General features: G+C 40.0%; 1 protein-coding gene across 3 annotated transcripts in view; it reads left to right on the top strand.

The window, feature by feature from the left end:
* LOC122089932 (kinesin-like protein KIN-7O) overlaps positions 1-21,632 on the top strand; it is a 75,304-nt gene that overhangs the window by 22,294 nt on the left and 31,378 nt on the right. For 2 of the 3 annotated variants that reach the window (XR_006143372.1, XM_042659705.1), the window contains exons 14-24: positions 7,705-7,761; positions 10,074-10,325; positions 10,411-10,476; positions 10,563-10,748; positions 10,839-10,943; positions 19,912-19,986; positions 20,120-20,269; positions 20,421-20,534; positions 20,645-20,710; positions 20,793-20,996; positions 21,104-21,295. Coding sequence is in view for 2 of the 3 variants with exons in the window: in XM_042659705.1 (XP_042515639.1) it covers positions 7,705-7,761; positions 10,074-10,325; positions 10,411-10,476; positions 10,563-10,748; positions 10,839-10,943; positions 19,912-19,986; positions 20,120-20,269; positions 20,421-20,534; positions 20,645-20,710; positions 20,793-20,996; positions 21,104-21,295 (1,467 nt within the window). In the remaining variant the exon portion in view is untranslated. The remainder of the gene's footprint in view (positions 1-7,704; positions 7,762-10,073; positions 10,326-10,410; positions 10,477-10,562; positions 10,749-10,838; positions 10,944-19,911; positions 19,987-20,119; positions 20,270-20,420; positions 20,535-20,644; positions 20,711-20,792; positions 20,997-21,103; positions 21,296-21,632) is intronic. The other variant, XM_042659706.1, reaches the window with a different exon arrangement.

Here is a 21,632-nt window from a genome sequence, read left to right as displayed (position 1 = left end):
AGAGAAAGGGGGCACCAGATACCATCAGAGATGATGGCAACAGCAAGGGCATCACGGGTAAGCCTAGAAGAATAAATGGCTCTAGCAGAAACCAAGGAATGAAGAATCCCCGCTGATGCCAATGGTCAAACCAAAGGGAGGATGAATTGCCATTTCCAATGATAGAGTGGATGGCACCTAAGGCTTTAGATCTAGCAGAGAGGAAATTTCTCCAAGCCTAGGAGGTGTAGGAGAAGGGGAGACAGTCCAAATGAAATCCTTGCGGAGGAGGAAGGAATTAACCCAGGAAACCTAGATACTCCTTTGCTTGGAGGCTATCTTCCAAATGAGTTTGATGATGCCGGCTAAGTTGACATCAAGGATTCTCCTGATACCTAGATCTCCCTCATCTTTGATGTATCCTTAGTTATTGAAGAATTGCGAAGAATGTGACTTATGCCAATAGTGAGCACAAACCTCTCTATTTATAATAATATAAAGCCTTAAACTGGACTTAAGGGCCTGTTTGGATAATACCCCTAAAACCCATTATTATATTATAACTCATTATTCAACACCCCCTTAAGTTGGTGGATGGATATCACACATATCCAACTTGGCTCAAATTAGAATTAAAAGATTTGCTACTAAGTCCCTTTGTAAGAATATTTGCTAACTGATCTTCACTTCTCACAAAAGGAATGCATATAAGGCCGTGCTCCAACTTCTCTGTGATGAAGTGTTTATCAATCTACCCATGTTTGGTATGGTCATGCTGAACTGGATTGTGTGCAATGCTGATGATTGACTTATTGTCACAATATAACAACGTTGGCACTTAAATGGACATACCCATATCATAGGGGAGACTGTAGCCAAAATAACTCACATATACTATGGGCCATCACCCGGAACTCAGCTTTTACACTTGTTCTGGCCACAACTGACTGTTGTTTATTGTGCTACGTGACCAAGTTGCCACTTACAAATGTACAAAAGCCAGTAGACGATTGTCTGAAGAACTTTCCCAATCAACATTAGTATATGTCTCGACCCTCATATGACCTGAAGGAGAGAATAAGATGCAATTTCCTAGGGCAGTCTTCAAGTACTGAAGAATATGGTACACAACTTCCATATGAGAGGAATGGGGATCATGCTTGTAATAACTCACCAAATTGACTGTATGAGCTATGTCTAGCCTAGTGTGAGATAGGAAGATGAGTCTTCCAACCGGCCTTTGATATTGACCTTTATCAACAAGTTCACCTTCCTTACTTCTGGGATGGGAGTTAGCCTCAATTGGAGTGTTTGAGGGCTTACATCCTAACATACCAGTCTCAAAGAGAAGGTCAAAGGTATATTTCCTCTGGGAGAGAACAATACCGTTGGTAGATTATGCCACCTCAATTCCAAGAAAGTATTTTATCCTTCCAAGGTCCTTGATCTCAAACTCCTTACCGAGGTAGGCCTTGAGCTTCGAGATTTCAGCTGCATCATTGCCAATAACAACAATATCATCCACATATATTATCAGCACAGTAATCTGATCATCCACCCTTTTAATAAATAGAGTGTGATTGGCATTACTTTGAGTGAAACCAACTGCTATCATGGCCTTGTGGAACCGACCAAACCATGCGTTAGGAGATTGCTTCAATCCATGTCGAGCCCTCTGTAGTATACAAACCTTGCCTTAGGTTTTTGAACTAGAGTAGCTTGGTGGAATGTCCATATACACTTCCTCTGTCAGCTCTCCATGAAGAATGCATTCTTGACATCTAGTTGTAGCTTTGAACCTCGGTTTACTGCACTACAGATTAGAACTCTAACTATGTTCATTTTGGCATTAGGAGCAAGGTCTCCTAGTTCCTCTTCCACTACAAAAGCAATTGGTTGGTTGCAAATGGGTGTTCATAGGAGCCTTGCTTTATATCTATCCGCAGTCCCATCAGTGTTGTGTTTAACTGTGAACACCCATTTGCAGCCAACTGGTTGCTGTTGTAGTGGAAGAGGAACCAAGTCCCATGTGCCATTTTTGTGAAGTGCTTTCATCTCCTCATTCATTGTCTCCTTCCATCTAGGTTATGCATTTACCTCCTTCCAGGTTTGCGGAATGAAAACAAAAGATAAGGAAGATACAAAAGCACGTATGACGGAGACAGGGCATTATAGACCCAACATTGGAGATGGGATGCTGAGTTCAAGTCCTATTACCTTTTTTATGAGCAATAGGAACATCAAGAGACTGATCAAAAGTGAGGGGAAAAGAGATAACGGGGAGAGTAGACTCAGGATCAAAAGGCAGTTGAGTAGCAGTGGTGGTTGTGTCAGTTCTCCTTTTCTTATGAGAGAACTCCTGTATCACTGGACCATCCTGTGTTTTCTGTTGAACTTGTGGCTCCCTCTGAATGGGAACCTCTTGACCAGTAGTCATCTCTCCTGTATATCTCTGAGTTTCATCTCTCTCATCAATAGGGAGAAGTAAAGAACCATCAAATGAAGGAATTTGTAGAACCTCTTCACTACCAGAAAACTCCCCCTGAAGAGGTGAGTAGTAGGCTTTTGTCTCACGAAAGATCACATCCATGGAAATAAAGAGCCACTGAGAAGAAGGATGATAACACCTGTGTTCCTTCTGAATAGGAGAGTATCCAACAAAAATGGACCTGAGATCCCTAGGGTCAAGCTTGCCAGGAACCTGATGATTATAAACAAAGCAAACAAAGCCAAATACCTTAGGTGGAACAACAAAGGTACATGATCCAGATAGCATCTTAGTGGGGCACCTGAACCTAACCCTAACATTCGTGGGGGCATCCTATTAATGAGATTTGAAGCAATAAGGATAGCCTCACTCCATTAAGGGGTATGTAGCTACATCTCAAACATCAATGAACGAGCAAACTTAAGTAAGTGTCTATTCTTACGCTCTGTCACCCCATTTTGCTCTGGGGTAGCAACACAATGCATCTGATGAATGATCTTATGATCAACCAAATAGGATTGAAATGAACCATCCATATATTCCCTGCCATTATTAGTATGCCAGATCTTGATTTTAGCATCAGAGTGAGTCCTGACCATGCAATAGAATTTTTGGAAGCACTTAAACACCTCACTCTTATGATGCAAAAAATAAATCCAAGTAGTATGAGTATTGCAATCAATAAAAGTGACAAACCATCTATATCCAGATACAGAGACACGACGGGTAGGGCCCCAAACATCAGAGTGAATTAAAGCAAAAGGAACATACTTCTATTATTAGAAACATGATGAAAATTCCAAGTTTGTTTTGCAAAAGCACATACATCACAAGTACACTTGTTCTGAATACAATGTTTAATTAAAGTAGGAAATAATCTAGATAAAGTTTCCCATGGGGGTGACCTAGACAACGATGCCAACTCAGGAGCTTCGAGAGAGCCAAATCTAAAGTTGTATGAAGTGCCCTTGAAGGTCCAATGTTCAGGTAATTGAGACCACCACTCATTTTACCATTGCCAATTGTTGTGCTCGTCACCAAGTCCTGAAACACACAGTGAGTAGGGAAGAAGGTGACGTTGCAATTCAAATCTTTATTAATACTGCAAATTGACAATAAATTAGTAGAAAACTGAGGAACATTAAGAACAGAGGATAGAGACTTAGTAGGTGAGCACCTAATGGAACTTGTTCCAGTAATAAGGGAAAGGGAACCGTCAGCTACCCAAACCTTGGTGTTACCTAAGGAAGGACAATATGTAGAAAAAAATGTGAGCGAGTGGATCATGTGATCAATAGCGCCAGAGTCAAGTATCCAAGCCTGGGAAGCAACAGATGCACTATGACCACAAAAGATAACTGGGCCGAGCGATAGGCAGTAATGGTTGGCAGAGAGTAGGCAGTAGTAGCAGTAGACGATCCCATCTGAGTCATCATACGATGTAGCATAGTCATCTTGTTGTTAGAGGAGGAAGTTGATGGGACCTATGGAATCAAATGTTATAAACATATTCAGATTGATTTGCTTGAGACTGAGAGCACTTTCCACGACCTTGATTACACTGACGTTATTAGTAGGTTACCCATGGATCTTCTAACAAGTCTCCCTAGTGTGGCGCTCATTTCCACAGTAGTCAGAATAAAAAAGAGATCTGTCAGTGGAGGGAGGAGCAGGTTTCCTACCATTTTAGAACTAGTAGAGCCCTGTGCAGACAATAAGGTAGAGCGATCCTAAGATACAGGTTAGAGCATCTCAGATCGGCCATTTTCTTTTGCATGGATCAATGAAAAAGCCTATTCAAGACTAGGGAGGGGTCATGATTAAGGACATTCTCTCTAATCCAATCAAATTCCACATTCAACCCTACCAAAAAATATGGACATGAAGCATCTCCTCATGCTTCTTAAAGCCTAAACCATCAACATCACTGATAGGCTAATATGTCTTATAGTTTTCAATCTCATTCTATATACCACACAGTTTAGAATAATATTGGGATACTATGAGCTCCTTCTGGGTAGTCTTATGAACCTTTTTTCTCACTTCAAAGCTTTGGGCACTAACTCCCACTTGAGAATACATTCCCTTCACAGCCTTCCAGATACAGGTGGTACTATCAAGTAATAAATAGCCCCTAGAAATAGATGGGGTCATGGAATTTATAAGGTAGGACATTACCATTTAGGTTGGCAGCGTCCCACTTGTCAGAGGAGAACCAGCAGTAGTAGGGCGAACGGTAGTACCTATAAGATATTCGGCAAAGCCACGTCCAGCAATAGACAGGTAGTAGGAGCGGGACCAAATCAGATAGTTGCTCCCATCCAACTTGATGGAGCTAACATGGAAGGTTGGGTAATCACCGTTAGAGCCACGAGTCTCACCATCCTGAAGGGCTGATGTTTCAGAGTCTTCAGTCTCTATGTTTTCTGATCTCAAGAACAATCACAAGGAAAGGCATCAGTCTAGATCTAACCAAGCATAGGGATCTGGATCAAATATGTGACCAAAAAAGGGCCTCTGGTGGGAGAACACTCAATACTGAGGGAGAGACATTAAAGAGGGCAAAAGAGGAGAACCGCAAAGAGATAGAGAGAGTCGTGGGAGAGAGGTGGCGTAAGGGAGGTGTGAGTCACGGCGGCGGTGGTGGCAGCTAGGGAGGTGGTGTCTATGGTGGGGCTAGGATGGGGATGCCGATGATGGAGGCTCTAGGCGATTTACATATAAAGTGAAGAGAGAGAGAGAGAGAGAGAGAGAGAGAGAGAGAGAGAGACGGACAATGGTGAATGGTGATAGTTAGGGTTTTGTAGAGAAGGAGAAAGCATAGTTATTAAGGTGTTGCCAAGGCAATGGTAAGGTGACGCCTATGCGATGAGGCAGTACGGGAGCATAAGGCAATGCACCGCATTATTGGCCCCCATGTAAGGCAGTTGTTTTAACTGTTAAGGCGCTATAAGGCGACGCCTTATGATGCTTTATGGGCAAGGCGGTCGCCTTATGCCCTTTTTTATTTTTATTTTTTTTTTAAAACTATTTTACCACATAGTCCACATAGATTTTATTGATTGGCAGGTATATGGGGAAGTTTACATATGAGAAGCATGGGATCAAGGGTATTTAAATAGAAAAACTCAAAAAAAAAAAAAAAAAAAATCATATTACGTTACTAACTGAGAAATCGCACAAGGGTTTAGGGGCCGACGCAGACAGTCCTTCCTCCTTTACCCTTCGGATCTTGCTCCGGCGGTGACGAAACTCCACCAGCGACGCTGAGACTCCTCCAACAAACATTCCTCAGACCAAAGCAGGAACGTTTGATGCATTTATTAATTTTTTTTCATCTTCTTCATTCTACGGTTTCTACCTGCTGTATTTTCTTCTTCTTTCTCTTAATCTCTTTTTTTTTTTTCCCTTTGTTTTTTACTTTTTTCTTTTCTTACTGCCGCTGGAAGTGTGCAACTGCAGTACGAGAGAATTTTTTTTCTTTTCCTCTCCCTTCTACGGTTCTACCTTTTTTGTTTTTTTTACTTCCTTTCTTCTGTTGCAGCATTTTTTCTACTTTCTTTTCCTCTCCCAGTCTCCCTCTATCTTCTCCCTTCTTCTTCTTCACGGCAACCTGCAGCTCTTTTTTTTTTTTTTTTTAAATTTATGAAAATGCAGCTCCTTGGTTCTGGTTTGATGTTTTTGGCTGCTGGTTATCATTGTGTATTGTAGCCTGGGCATTATTCTTTTGATTATCAAGTATTGCTTTTTGTGGCTCGTTGCTTTCTGATTTATTCTTTGTGAGATGGTACTGCTGGATATAGTATTATGGCTTATTCTGCAGCTCTCTTCTTCTTCTTCTTCTTTTTTTGGGGGGGTGGGGGTGGGGATGAATATGCAACTCCTTGGTTCTGGTAATCTGGTTTGATGTTCTTGGCTACTGGTTATCAATATTGATTGTGTAATTATATATTTATATTATATGCTATGATGATGATTGATGAAGATGAACTTAGTTTATTCATTTTATTGATTTGTTTTTTTATGAATATCTTGCATTGGTATGAAGTATGAACCTTTAATCTTTATTTAGCATATGAGTAGTATTATATAATTTTTAATATGTCGTTAGAGCCAAATTGCCATTGCTATAGCGCTTTATTCAATAAGACGACGCCTTATGCCCTCCCTATTGCCATAGCGCTTCGAAAGACCCTCGGTCTCCTCACCGCCTTAATAGCCTTGGCAGAAGGGGAGAAAAGGTTTTCTCCCTGATCTGCTCTGATACCATGACGAATTGAAAAGAATGTGAGTTGTGCCAATAATGAGCACAAGCCTCTCTACTCATAATAAAGTAAAGCCCTAAAGTGGGCTTAAGGGTCTGTTTGGATAATACCCCTAAAACCCATTGTTACAATATAACTCATTACTCAATAGTTATAATATTTTCTTAACCCTTTTGTGGCTGGTGCCCCTCCCACACCTTGTAGTAGCGGGAGCCTCGTACACTGGGTTGCACTTTTTTTATTCTTTTGTGGCTGGTGATCAACTTATCAATGGACCAAAGTTATGGTACTTCTGCATATATGGATGTAGAAATTATGATATTTCCTTTCTTAAATAAGATGAGACAGTGTATGGTCACTGCAATGAGGAACCAGAAGGAATAAATTTAATCTATAGATTTTTTCAACAATGTGTCTTAGATTTTGACTTGTCTAGTTCATTATGTTGAAGATTCATGGGATTGTAATATTTTTAAACATATCTTGTCAATCCTTTTCAAAGATTTGGATAGAAGACTTCAATATGCTTCATCTCCTCATCTACATTAAATTGACAGTCCTTCGATTTGGGTTTATCCAGATTGATACGCCACACGCATGTCGAAATAAAAAAGAATGGGAACATGTAAGAACTTGAATTTTATGAAATTTTTTTCTCATATATGTTACACAGATTCCATGTAAAAGTTTTCTTGTTTGTGTCCAGCAACTTCTTCCCCCTGTCCCCTCCCTGTTTCTTGTTTCTTCCTCTGTCGTATCTCAGATTACTCCCTTGTTGATCGAACTTTTTTTTGTCGTAGCATTATTAGGTAGCACTGAGAATTGTATGTTTACCAGATATTTCATCATTGGGCATCATCGGTAAATTTTATTCAAGTGACTTGTGCTACCATCTGTTGTTGTTTGTTTATTTTTACTTTTTTCTTTTTCTTCCTTGTCAACTTTTCTTAGGATTCTCCTCTCTGATTGCAGGATAAGAGGCGAGATACATGGTGTCCAGGTGCTCTCTCACGGGAGGCTCTTAAAGAGGTACCTAGTATAGGTTTTGCAACTAAATGTGATACTTGTTTTACTGTATCTATTATCCATCAAATGCAGGGGTTTCTATCATTGGTAATTATTTTAGGATTTTATTCATTCCAAAAAAAAATTATTTTAGGATTTTTTGTCTAGTAGTGCCTTTTATATTAATGCCTCTCCTCTGTCCTTGTAGTGCTGCGGCTTCATGATAGGAAGCTTGTTCTCTTATTTCATCCCTCCCCCCTCCCCCAGGCATTTCTTTGTAGAAGCTAACCTTCCAATTTTCATGCATCATCTTCAAACTTGAGGTATTGTGTATTGTGGGGTGGAAAATTCGGGAACCATTGAATCATGTAAATTCTTATGGTTCTCATTTTGGCAGAATTTCTTTCGATATGAGAGCGCCAGTGATGACGTATGGGGCTGAATGTTGGGCAGTAAAGAGAAAACATTTAAACAAACTTAAGGTGACATATATGAGGATGATGCGATGGATGAGTGGTAAAACTAGTAAAGATAAAATAAAGAACAAACAAATTAGAGCAAACTTGGGTGTTGCCCCTATTCATGATAAGTTCCGAGAAACTCATCTGAGGCTGCATTGACATGTGCGACGGAGGCCTTTAAATGCTCCAGTATATAGAAGTGATATATTGCAAATCGAAGGAGCTAAAAGAGCTTGAGGTAGGCCTAAAATAACCATAGAAGAAGTGGAGAGGAAGGACATGTATAGCTTAGGATTGGGATCTTGTATGACTTTGAATAGAACTGATTGGAGAAATAGGATCCATGTAGCTGGATCCATTTAGTTGGTATAAGGCTGAGTTGAGTTGATGAGAGAACCAGCTATGTAAAAGGATCTCCTATAGCCTGGGTGGTTCTAAACAATGCCTACAATTGAATGAGTTACTGCCAATGCAAAATACAAAAGGAAAAACAGAACAAAAAAGTGACAGCTAGATTGGTTTGATAGAGATTTTTGTCTTCTAGACATGGAAAAAAGTAAAACTTTAAATATAGAACATTTGAAAAACAAGCACCAAATTGATTATAGGTGTTTCATGTTGGAGGAGTTACAATTTAGGTAGAAGAGGAAATTCTTTTGCAATCTTTGCTGAGTGGTGGTGTGTTGGGTTTTCATGCAAGAATGAAGTTCCTGTATCTTTGAAGGCTCAAACTTGATGGCAGAATGGTTGGTCATAAAACTTTGATATTTTGGGCTGAGTAATACTAAAGAATGTTAGAATTGTACGTGGGCAGATTTCAGGCTTACAGCACTAATTGGATGTCCAAAATTCTTGTCTGTCTGGCGGACCTTCCTGTATGCTTATTTGTACTTGCTTAGGGTTCTTTTTCCATTTGATTGTATAGGTTCACATTGAAATACTGGTTCATATGATCTCACGACCATGTTATGTCATCAGTCTTTCTCTCTCGCTTGAAAGTTCTGTTATTTGTTTTCTCCCTAGTCCATAAGGCTTTGAGGTAATATTCATGAAATACTTCTCAAAATCTTTCATCACTCTTTCCGAGTATAGATTGCCAAAACCACATCATATTATGGCTATCATAAGGATGGATCCAATTCACTGCAGAAAGTTCAAAGAATTGGGCTCATACCTCCTTTACAAACCCACAATTTATGATGAGTTGATTTTCTTAACCATTCTTGCTAATCTGAGATGAGGAGTGAGGAAAATGTCTTTGTTTGACCTCTTCAAACTGCTGAGCAAAGAATTCATGATGGAGAGTGGCTGAGGTGTGGGATGGAGAAAATCAACTGTGCTGGGTTTGATAGGAGGTTGAGAAGGTTTTAAGTGGTGGCAGGGAACTTGATGGGGTTGGCAGATAGATAGTAGAATAAAGAATGTGATGACTAAGAAGTGATGATGGTAAAGACTACAATGACTGGAGGGTAAGAAGCCAACAAAGCCTCAAAATAAGCTGAAAGTTTGATAATCAGGCAGCTTGAGAAATGGGACTTGATACCTGGAGAGGGTATCCGTTGTACTTTCCATAGGCTTATTAGTACTAAACTCTTATTTCTCTTAAGTTAATCCATATTCCTTCTAAGAGAAATGCAGAAATGATCCTCTTCTTTGTCTTCTTAATTCCCACTTAGAAAGGACTAAGATATTAGAAGCAAGTAAACCACCTTTACATTGTAAAGATCTTTCAGGATTTCAATTAGTCAGGAAGAATCACCTCCTTACTCTTTCATCTCAATTTGTTCATTTATTTTTAAATTCATGCTGGTTTGATTCTTTTGTGAGTGAATTTAATGGTTAAGGAACTACTGACGGTCTCTACTGGCACACCAGGAGTCCTCCGAAGCCCAGTCAAGGGCTTCTGTTATGAAGACGACAAGAGCTCAGCGAGATATGGGATTGCCCATTCCTTTTGAAGAATTGATCAAGGAAAGTGAAGTCACTACATTTCCTCAAGACACCTGCAGAACAGATAAAACCTGCAGTAATGACTCAGCAGAGGACTGTGCTGTTCCTGATGCCCGTGCATTGTTGCATGTAACTAATAGAAGAAAACTGCCACTGAAAAAGAAAAGCTCAACTGTGGTGTGCAATCTGCCCACTTCTTTCAATTTCTTGGTTTTGGCAATTTCAACATCTTAAAAAGGTTTTTACTTTGTTTTCCTTACAGGAAAGCTCGGAATTAGCAGAAATGCAGGTGGAATACGAGGCTTTACTTTTGAAATTTGAGACTCAGGTTTAATCCTTTTCCCTTATTTTTTTCTTCTCATATTTTTCCCCTCACAAAACTTCAGCATGTTATTTACTTCTATTATTTTGCAGAGGACAACAAAAGACCTAGAAATTGATTGCTTAGCAAAAAAATTGACCGATGCCTTGTGCTACTCAAATGGAGAAAATACGGATTCTTCTAGTTGCAAGCTAAGTGCTAGTACTTTTGGTGGAGATAGAAATCTTACGTTGAGGGAGTCAGAGGCAATTATTGTGATCAAACAACTTCAGGAACAGGTCTTTTATATCAATATGTTACTTTTAGCAATATTCCGCTCTTACATTTTCATTTTTAGGTCATTACATGTTGACTATTGTTTATTGCAGATTAAGACGTTAGAGGTGGAGAAGTCTACAATCCAGAAAAATTTGGATAGTGTTGTTGAGTTGGCAACAGAACAGAATATATCTGCCAAAGATAAGTATGATGAGGTAATCTTGGTATAAATGATACAAGTGTCACTTAGCTGATGACTTTACTTTTTGCTTATATATTGTTTATACTTTTTTTCATTTGCATTATCTTAGTTGATATTCTTATATTTACCTATTTGAACTAAACTGTCTGCAAGTGGTGCAAATTGCATCTACACTTCAATTGATTTTGTCTTGGCAAAATGACCGCTTAGTTCTGTATGAGAAATCTGCATTGTTGATTTAAGTTGATCTTATTAGGCTTCTTCACATCTAACTGATACAATGGCCAAATCTCTCTTATTTGCCAATGATAAGAGAACCCTTATCGAATTATGTTTAGCCACAAGAACAAATGTCTCTTGATAGTCAATCCCATACATGATACACCTGACTTTATCCTTTAGCCACCAACCTGGCCTTGTATCTCTGAACAATACCATCTGATTTGTACTTGATTGTGTAGAACCATCTGCATCCAACTAGAACTCTCACCTTGGTAAGATCAACCAATTTCCAAATACAGTTATTCTCAAGTCCCATCATTTCCTCAGACATGGCTTGCTTCCACTTTATGTTAGACATAGCCTCAGCAACATTCTTGGGAATGGAAACAATGGAAAGGTCAACAGTAATCCTATAGGAGAGAGAGCATCATAGGAAACAAACTAGGCTATAGGATTAGTACAAACTCTCTTTTCTTTTCTAATTGCATTAGGAAGGTCCAACTCAGAAGGGAGTGAATCTATGTTACCTGACTTAAGAAGGTGCATCCAAAGAGGACTAGTTGATGCAGATGCATAACGATGGAACGATCTATACCCATCTGGGTATTCGGATAGAGATGAATCAGATCCATATTGTTTTTGGGCCTAGTTGGATTTTAGAAATTTACTTTATTTAGGAATATTGTCTTTGATTTTATTTTATTCACTTTATTTTTGCATGTAGAGTCGGTTTGCTTAGCTATGGTATTTTCCTATTTCAGTTGATTTCCTTTTTATATCTTTATTTACCATATATAATGGTTGTAACCATTGGACAAATCAGAGAATAGAAAATATGAATTGAGTTGAATGTTTGTGAAGCTTGCGGGCATGTGCGATTCTTCTTTCCCCCCTTCTTTGTGCAATTCCTCTCCCTCCCTGCAACTCTGAGTTCTCTCAGGGATTTCTTCCCTTCCCCTACCGGCCCACCATCACTCTTGGTAGGTCTTCTCTCCCCTTCTTTTGTACACCAAGCATATTGTACACAAGTAGCTCATCGTTACTAGAACCACCACCTGAATGATCACCAATATCAATAGCATCAACTTCTTTGTGTTTCCTAACATCAAGCATAAAGGGAGGAATAGGCAAAAGTGGAAGAAATGTGATACCCGTGCCTTAAATTTTACCCTTGTGTGACTAAATGCAGATGAAACACGTGAGAATGCCAGTACCAATGAGTATTGGGTAGTAGCAGTCTTTTGCCAAGAAGGGAAGGATCACCCCACATGAACATGCTACTCATGTTCTAAGTATTGGAAGGGTTTCAAGCCATTGAAGAAGAAGTGAGTCTAAGTCCTTTGCCATTGAAGGGAGTTACTCGAACCTCAGTAGTGAAATGCACTAAGAGAGCCCACACATTTGGAAATACCTAGGGAACCCTCCACACATCCAACATGTCATGTTCCACCCAAAGTGGACCAAAACAGTCGACAGCGGCTGATGGTCATCGATGGATGGACACCATCCGGTGAACATCCTCTGGTGAGGGTATTGGCCAGAATTAGGTTATTTGGCCGTGGGGCCTAGGCCCGGGCCCTTGCACCCATGCACCTCATACCACATCATGTGGTTAGTACATCTTACCAAGAAGTGGATTAATGTATTAGGTTACCCTTAGGTGGGCCCGCTAGTGCCAAGTGAGGGATTAACCTAATAATGAGTGAAAACTCATTTATTTCCCAAACAAACCCTAAGTAACTTAAGTTACTATAAATAGAGCTACTTGCCCATTCATTTCATTCCTACCAAACTAAGAGCAAGAGAAGGGAGAAAGGAGAAGAAGGAGAAGAAGAAGAAGAACAAGGAAGAAGGAAGAGGAAGGTAGCAAGGGAGGTCGCCTACCCTATTGTAGGTGAGTTCCACACTCTCTCTACCTCTTGTAAGTACTTGTCCTTTCTCTCTCCTATTCCCATTCTTAACCTAGGCTTATTAAGCAACCCTAACCGAAGTCCCTCTACCCACCTACCTAATCTACTAATTGAATGGGGGATTTTGGTGTAGGGGACCTTGTCTAGCTATTTAACCACTCGCATTGAGTGTGGAAAACCTCCCATACGAAAAGCCCCAATTTAAGAAACCCAAAACCCTAGAATTTGGGCAATTGACCAAATCCCTATAATCATCCATCTTAACCTAACCTTATGATTGGGAAAAGATGTTGTACACCTATAATAGGGGATTGGGGTAGTCATAGGTGAAATTGGAGTCCATTGCATGAGGCTCCAATCGAAATCCCCAAGTTTATGGTAACCTAGACTTCAAAATTGGGGGGAAACGAACAAACCTAAGAATCTATGCAATCTAAGTCACTAACTATACTATTCCTACCACTTAGGAGTGGTGGGTTTAAGTGCTCCCTACATGAAACCCTAAAACTATAAGCCCTAACTTGTAAGCAAATCAAAAGAGGGAAAAGTGAGAAATGGGAGTAGGATCATCCCCTAATTGGATTTTTAGGACATGTTTAGTCACTTAAAGGATCCCCATGACTTAGGGAGCAAATCTGGGCAGAGAAGTCCCAAATTTGGCTCCACCGGTTGATTCCCACCGTTAGATCACCATCACCCAGTGAGCACCCATCGGAGGACATCCTGTAGGTTTTATGAACCCGTTGGATCCATCCTTCTGTGAGATCATCGGTAGATAACCATCACGCGGTGAAACCCTATAGACATTCTACCCTATTTTTGAACCCTTTGGTTTCATCAGCCTGTGAACTCATTGGTCGGTCACCACTAGTCGGTGAGCATCCACTGGTGAACCATCTGAAACCCTGTTTTGACCTTCCTCTTGAATGGTCAGTTGACCTATAGGGAGACTTTCTCCATGCTTGAACAATGACTTAAAAACCTTATGTTTTTAATGGATTGTTCTGTCAAGTTGTGAGACTACGCAGCGCTGAGTCATTGACTGTACACGACCAGTAGGGACATAAGGTGAGTGGGTGTTGTGAATTATTTTGAGGAATGTTTATAACATGTTATGTATGCATTTGATCATGAGATTTGCATTATGAACCTGTTACTCTTTGAGAATTGAAATGTGTATATTGGTGTTGGTGATGGTGTGTGTGTTGGTGTTATTAAATGGGATGCAGGGTGGCCAAAGGTTGGTCCTGGCACTGCATGCCCATAGAGTGAGGGAGTGTTGGTGTTGGTGCTGGTGTGTGTGTGTGTGTGTGTGTTGGTGTTGATAGATTGGATACAAGGTGGCTGAAGGTTGGTTTCGGCATTGCATGCCCATAGAGTGAGAGAGTGTATGATTATGATTATTTGTGATATAAATTAATATTAGATTGCATTGGCTACGAGGATAACCAGGTGCTATAACCCTTGCCAGTAGGGGAAAGGTATTGGCTAATCCTACCATTCGATAGATCGAGGTTGGGGAAATTTTCAGTGACCAATGTAGGGGGTACCGGCGTCGTGACAAACCCTTCACGCGATGTTGGATTCGATGTTGGGGGTATGTTGGGGTATAGGGCTTACTAGGTACCGAAGTAGCTATGTAGGGACTGGTATGCTCCTGACTCGCAACTAGCTTTTATCGTTAGGAAGACCGATACCAGACCTTCATGACCGGGGATACCACCTATGTTGCACTAGCACTAAAACCTAATATGGACTTAGAATCTGTTGACTAGGTTGTATGATAATAAACTGGATCATGACATTGCATCCATTTATTATACATTCATTTGGTATTGTTGAGCATTATCATGATTGTTGCATTTCATATATGATATGATTGTGCTTGCTTGTATATCCACCCCTCACTGGGCTTCATGGAAGTTCACCCCACTTGTTGCAATGTTTTTAGGTGGTGATTTAGGTTACCCTCCAGAGGCTATCATAGAGGTGCCAGCTCTATACAGAAATGAGCTATGAGTCGAGGATTTGGTTGCATATGAGATAAGTTGGGTGTATAATGACTGAGCCTATGGGGCACCTTGATGATGATAATAGTCTTCTTTTTTTATTCTTTTTGTGTATATACTTGATGTAACCTTACGGTAGTTGGCGGGTCCTCTCCTACTGCCTCCCTACGCATTCCTTCCTCAACTTCCGCCACATTCATGTCCCCTTCTCTTGTCTATGTTGGAATGGCACTGAAGATGTTGTCCACCTCTTCTTTTCCTGCCCCTTCTCTGCTTCCATTTGGAAAAGGGTCTTTCACACTTGCTGGCCCTCTCGCTGTCCTATCATCCCTGTTGCTCGTGAATGGATTTGGGTTGACATGACCTTCAGAGGCTCTAGCATATGTGACACAGTTGGAAAACTCCCCTTTTATGCCACCATCAACCACCTTTGGATGGAGCGAAATCTTCGTAGATGGACTCCCCACTCCCATTCCTTCGAAAGGATTTGGAAAGCCATCTACTTTGATGTTAGCTCCAAGGTCAGTTTGCTTTGCCATTGCCTGGTGCACGACACCACAAGGAACAGGCTCATTATTGTCTCCTGGGTTCTCCCTTCCTCTATTATCACCCCCATCGTTGTTTTCATTAGTGAGATGGGTTTAAGGCCTTCTTGTTTTCCCTCCTTTAAGGGTTTGTTCCTTTTTGGCCCCCCCTTCTCTCCCTTGTATATTCTTCTCCTTGGTAATGAATTATTTATTCATAAAAAAAAATTGTAATTATGATCTGACAAGGTTAAGCATTCTTTTGTATAAATATGATACATATCAATGGAATTCACCAGCTATGTTTATCTTACTGATTATTATTATATATTCTTGATTTAGATTTATTTCAGAACTTTGTGACCTTAAAATACTGTATCGGAGATCCTAGATGGATTGTGGATATAGTTGTATATCCAGGCCACCAGCCTTCAGGTAAATGAAGGTGGGGTGTGGCAACAAAAGGGATGGCATCAGTAGCCTTTTCACTCTCATAGTGACTAGTCTCCCCCTGAAGAGGGTGTTGATGAGGAGCAAAGAAAGCTATAGATTCAAAGAAGGTGACATCTTTGGAGAGAAGTCGCCTTTGAGAAGAGGGATGGTAGCACTTGTAGACTTTGGTAGAGGGGGAATACCCAAGAAAAAGGCATTTCAGTACCTTAGGGTTAAGTTTAGTTTGAGCAGACTTGTTGACATGAACATCACAAACACACCCAAACACCTTGTGGGAAGAGAGAAAGCAGAAGACTAAAGGGACAAAATGTCCAAAGGAGATTTAGAATGGGAGAGAGAAAATGCCAGACTAGTAGAGGTACATTGATTGAAGAATAGATCTGACAAGAACAAAACAGGTGGCATAAGACAGGAATTTGCCTTTCCAGAGCTGGGGCCTTTTCTTCATGAGGTCAAGCATGGGAGTGCAGTGATGGGCAGTAAGCCTAGCAGAGATGAGAGGCAGCCTCAAGGATTTGACAATAAAGGATCCAAAGGAAAACCCCACAAGCTCCAAGAGATTCCCTTTGAAAGAGCAAGAGACTCTAGCAAGGAAGAGGCGGGATTTCAGAAGGTTGATGTAGAAAGAGACAAAAAGATTAAGGGAGGAGATGATGGAGGAAATGGAGAGAATGTCATCCTTGGAGAAAATCATAAGATCATCATTGAAGGCAAGCTGGGTGAGGCCAATGGACTTGCATTTGGGGATGGGGGAGATGAGATGGAGGTCAGTAGAGGATTGAATGGATCTAGAGAGGACCTCAAAAGAGAGGGAAAGAGAAAGGGGGAGAGAGGACAAGCATTTGACAAGGGCAGAGAACTGAGGGGTGGAGATTCAAGCATGAACGCGATGGACAAAAGTGGGGGAGGGGACATCCGAAGCAAGACGTTGGTTGTGAAATCCAATCTGATGGAGTCAAAAGCCTTGTGGATGTCATAAAGCGGCAGGAGAGTGAGATTTATGATCAAATCCTCAAACAATCTTATGGCAAAGTGGGATATTGTCAGCAATTTTCTACTTGCAATGAAAGCATATTGATTGGGGCTAACCAGAGAGTCCAAACATATTGGATTCGATTGGCAAGAATTTTGGTAATAAACTTATAGAGGAGATTGCAAATGGAGATGGGTTTGAAATCAGCCATGGTAAAAACTCCACTAAACTTGGGAACGAGACAGAGGAAGGTGTGGTTAACACATTTGATTTGGGAGGGGTTGAAGAAGAAACTTATAATGGCAATGACAAGGTCAGGTCTAATGATATCTCTGAAAGAGGAGAAGAAGCCTATACTGAAGCCATCAGGCCAGGGGCCTTGTTGGCTTTGTGGGAGAGGATGGCTGAAATAATTTCCTCCTTAGAGGGGATGGATTGAAGAGAAAGGAGAGATGATCGGGTGATGTAGATTCTTCACCAAACTAGGCTTGTTTTATTAGGAATAAGCTTGGGGTTGGGTTGTATACGTGTTGGGCCTTCAGTCCATGTGATTTGGAGTGTATTGGGCTACTTTTATGGGTCTAAACTACGGGTTCTAAGGTTGCATACGAGATTCAGTGATTTGTTTCCTTTTTCTTTAGTTTCCTTTTTAGATGAGGTTATTTAGTTTATAATTTCAGTACCTAAATTAGTTTCTAATTTCTGTCTAGACTAGTTTCTATTTTCATTAGATTCTAATGTCCAGTTTTTAGTAACTTCTTGTAATCAATTTTTAGTAACTCAGATTTAGTAACTCTGAGTTACTATTACTTGTAAACCCTCCCCATCATTATAAATAAAGATGATGGCTCTTTTAATGAGCCACGATTTATGTTTAAAAAAAAAAGACTCTTGTTGCTGTCGCTGGCTTCAATGACTACTCCTTGTGTTTGATCAAGGCCTAGGGATTGGTGTTTGATCCAATCAACACTTTGCGGCAAGAAGTCCGAGTGGGTTGCTATTATTTTCTGGTTTTCTTTATTGTGTTATTGTTGTTTAATGTGGGCAAGACTTATTGCTGCTGTTATTGCTCTACAACTCAGGTAAGAGAACTAATCTACTGTTAAGTTCAGATCTGAGTTTTTTTCCAGAATTCTCCAAGTATCGACTACTCTTACTGGGCTATCTAGCCATCGGATTGAGCTCCCCTTTGGATCGAGTGTCCCCCCTGCTGGAAGGGAAGTTCGATCCTAATTTCAGGCCCATCAGACCAGGGGATGGTCTGGTCTGGTTAGTTCTCTGATTCTGGCCGATTGTGCTTCTGCACAGAACTGAGTTCTGTTTTGGTTGTTCTGTCCCTGTGGTGTTGTTACTGAGTATGGTCTGTTTTAATACTCTATTTTCTGCTATTGAATTGTCCTCAGTTGGTATGATATCTGATTTCTGAAAATCTGAGTTCTGAGTCAAAATTTCTGATTTACAAAGGGCTGTTCGATTCCTATTTCTGGACTGTTGTTTATTGTTTACTTTTGGGGTGCTTAGTGGTTGTTCTTTTGACTAAAATTTCCTGCAGTTGGATTAGTTTGAGTTTTCAAACTTAGTCCTACACTATCGGGGATGAATTTGGTCAGCAAGGGGAGGGGAGGGGGATGGAAAAGGTCAGAGAAGTAAGAAGCAACTTCAGTTTTAAATTTTAATCTCCTTGGGATTGAGAATGGTGGAGCCATCATTGGATGTGAGCAAAGGGAGGGAGTTGGCATTGGATTTGGCTTTGAAGCATCTATGGAAGAAAGCCGTAGTGGAATCTCCAAGCTCAAGCCAATTAATTCTGGAATTTTGGTCTAGGAAACTCTCCTCTTGGGCAAGAAGAATGGAGAGCTCCTTCGCAACCAACTTCCCTTCCTCGGCAAGAGCAACATTGGAGAGTTCAGATTGGAGATTAGTCTGGATGATATGGAGCCTATCCCTGCAGGAGGAAACTCTGCCTGAAATGTTGCTAAAGGAAATGGAGTTCCAGTTCTTGTGAGTGAGTGTTATTAAAGTCAAAGATGTACTTGAGGTGCAACACCCCCCTCCCCCCACCACCCCACCCCACCCGCCCCCCCACAAAAAAAAAAAAAAAAAAAGCACCTGAGGCAAAAGGTATAGACGAAATCAGGTGTTATTTTTCTCCAGAAAAAGATTAAAGATTTTGTTCATCTCGTGCAGCTTACAGTCATGGTCAAACAAGAATCCAAATACCCCAACAGTAATTTGTTCAACTAGGGAAGCCTATGGGGTTATGCAAATGTGGTTTAATTGTGGCAGCCCTGTTGACTGGTTTTTAATGCAGGTTTTCAAACTAGCAGATGGGTGATAGGAAGCGTAAATTTTGGTAGGTAGAGGTCAAACTGCTTTCCTCATCACCAAATAACCCAGAGGATATATTTTTCTCACCAAGTTATATGGGAGCCTATTTGGTGATTATTAATTGGTCATCTATACAATTCTTATTCTGTGTCAACTTGGTTGCTTTCTGACTTATATCACTTTTAATGGTTTCCCCTATAATCTCTTTATTAGTCTTTTAAGATGGTTTCATTGTTGTATTACATGGTACACTCAGAACATTTGTGTGAGAATGATCTAGCATTTTGAAAGTAAAGACATGATTTGGGTTGAGACTTAGATTTCTTTTTTCAAAGTACTAGAAATCTAGAATATCTTAGCAAGGTCAGTGACCAAAGGAGATTGTTACTCATGTTGCTTTGGTCCTGTGTTTGGATTGTCATGAGTGCAGAAGGTATGAAATGCTGCAAGTTCAAAGGAATCTCATGGCTTGTAAATTGTTTGACTAGAGCTGCTGAAGAGGCTTAAGATTTTCTATTTTTTTTTTTTTTTAACAGAAAAAAATTTTGTTTTTTTCTTGTAGATCTATCTAAAGCTTCTAAATGCACGTGAGGAGGCAGGAGTAGCCCATGAAGAAGCATTAATTAGAATGATTGAGGTGCATATTCACGACTTGTTCCTTCATTTCCCCCCTTTCCCTCAGATTCTGTTTCATTATGCTTTTATATCGCTTGTATTTTATTTTATTTTTCTCTCCATCATATGAAATTTGTTCATATTACATCTTTTAGGAGGATAATGCTGCACACTCTATTGGACTATCAATGGCAATTCAAGGAATACAACTAGAAATTCAGAATTCAATAGATGTTGCTGCGAGTATTTCTTCTGTCATGGATGAGCTTTTCAAAAGTGTTTCTGTCGTGCCAAATTTGTTCTTGGTGAGTTTTGTAAGGGCTGTTGTGCCACTATTAATATCCTTTCTGCTGTTTTTCTATGATTTTTTTTGTTTTTTTGTTTTTTTGTTTAATATGCTCAACAGTTATCTTGGATTTTGTCTTCTCCTTCTCTATTTTAACTCATTTTTTGCAGGATCTGAGGTCATTCTTTTGTGAAGGTTCTGTCCAACTAAAATCCATCATGGTTAACCATGAAAATATACATAATTACATGAGGAAAAAAGTTGCGGAACTTGAGAACGAAAAGGTGAACTTGTGCTACATAATCGGAGATTTGGGTGATACCACTTTCTAACTGTGTCAAGAATTTTTCTTTGCAATATTTGCTGAAGTACAATCTATTTGTACAATTAATAGATGAATCACCATAAGCAGATAGAGGAGCTTGGATTAGATCTGCAGAATTCTGAAAAGGATTTGATGGTAAGCCACTTTTTTTCCCCCCTTATCTACAATCTTCGTTGCTGCTATTTCACCTGTTTTGACATGTTCAAATTTGTTGTAGGAGCACTGCCGAAAAGAAGAGTTGGAGAAAGCTGAATTGCTTTCTCAAATTCAAAATCTTGAGAAAGAAGTTGCATGCTTGTCATCTTGTTCCTTGGCAAGAGAAAAAGAAAATTTAAGACGAGAACTTGAAAAAACAAAAATGAAGTTGAAGGAGACAGAATCCAAGCTTAAGAATGCAATACAGGAAAAAACCAGATTAGAGGTTTTTCAAATTATTATTATTTTATCTGACTGTTTTCCTTGTTTGGGTTCATAACATTTCATTCAATGTCTCTCTGATAAGTATATGCTGTCATTAAAAACGTGCAGGGTGAAAAAGCATACGCTGAACGAGAGATAAAACTCTTGCATGGTCAAAAGACTCTTCTGGAACGTGATATATGTAAACGCGATTCACTTGCTGGTAGAAGGCGTGATTCGGTTGCTGACAGGAGGCGTGAATCAAAGGCCTTCGACTCAAACAGGGCAAAGGTTCACAATAGCCCCTATGAGCAATTGCAGGTAAAGTGAACCAGAATTAGAAGGAGATTGATTTAGATCCTTAAAATATATATTAACTACCTATATCAAATATGTATCTTTGTGTGTGTAAGTGGTTCTTTGGAAGCACTACTTCAATGAGGTCTGAAAAGCAGATTCAATACATAGCAAGGCTGTAACCCTCGATAACTTTTTTAACATAAATTTCATTTATTAAAACTTTTAGTAGGATCTTTTTGTATCTGTGCCTTGTTACATAGAGAGCCTCGAGTCAATAAAGGTTGGGGAGATTGACTCAGGACCAAATTTCATTAGGAGCCCCATTGCAAAGTTCGGGCCTAGCCAAGTAACCATTAGT

The sequence above is a fragment of the Macadamia integrifolia genome, chromosome 9 (assembly GCF_013358625.1).
Source record: "Macadamia integrifolia cultivar HAES 741 chromosome 9, SCU_Mint_v3, whole genome shotgun sequence".
In the NCBI taxonomy this organism is placed as follows: domain Eukaryota; kingdom Viridiplantae; phylum Streptophyta; class Magnoliopsida; order Proteales; family Proteaceae; genus Macadamia; species Macadamia integrifolia.
Note: the sequence above shows the minus strand (reverse complement) of the source record. Positions and strands in the feature narration are given on the sequence as shown.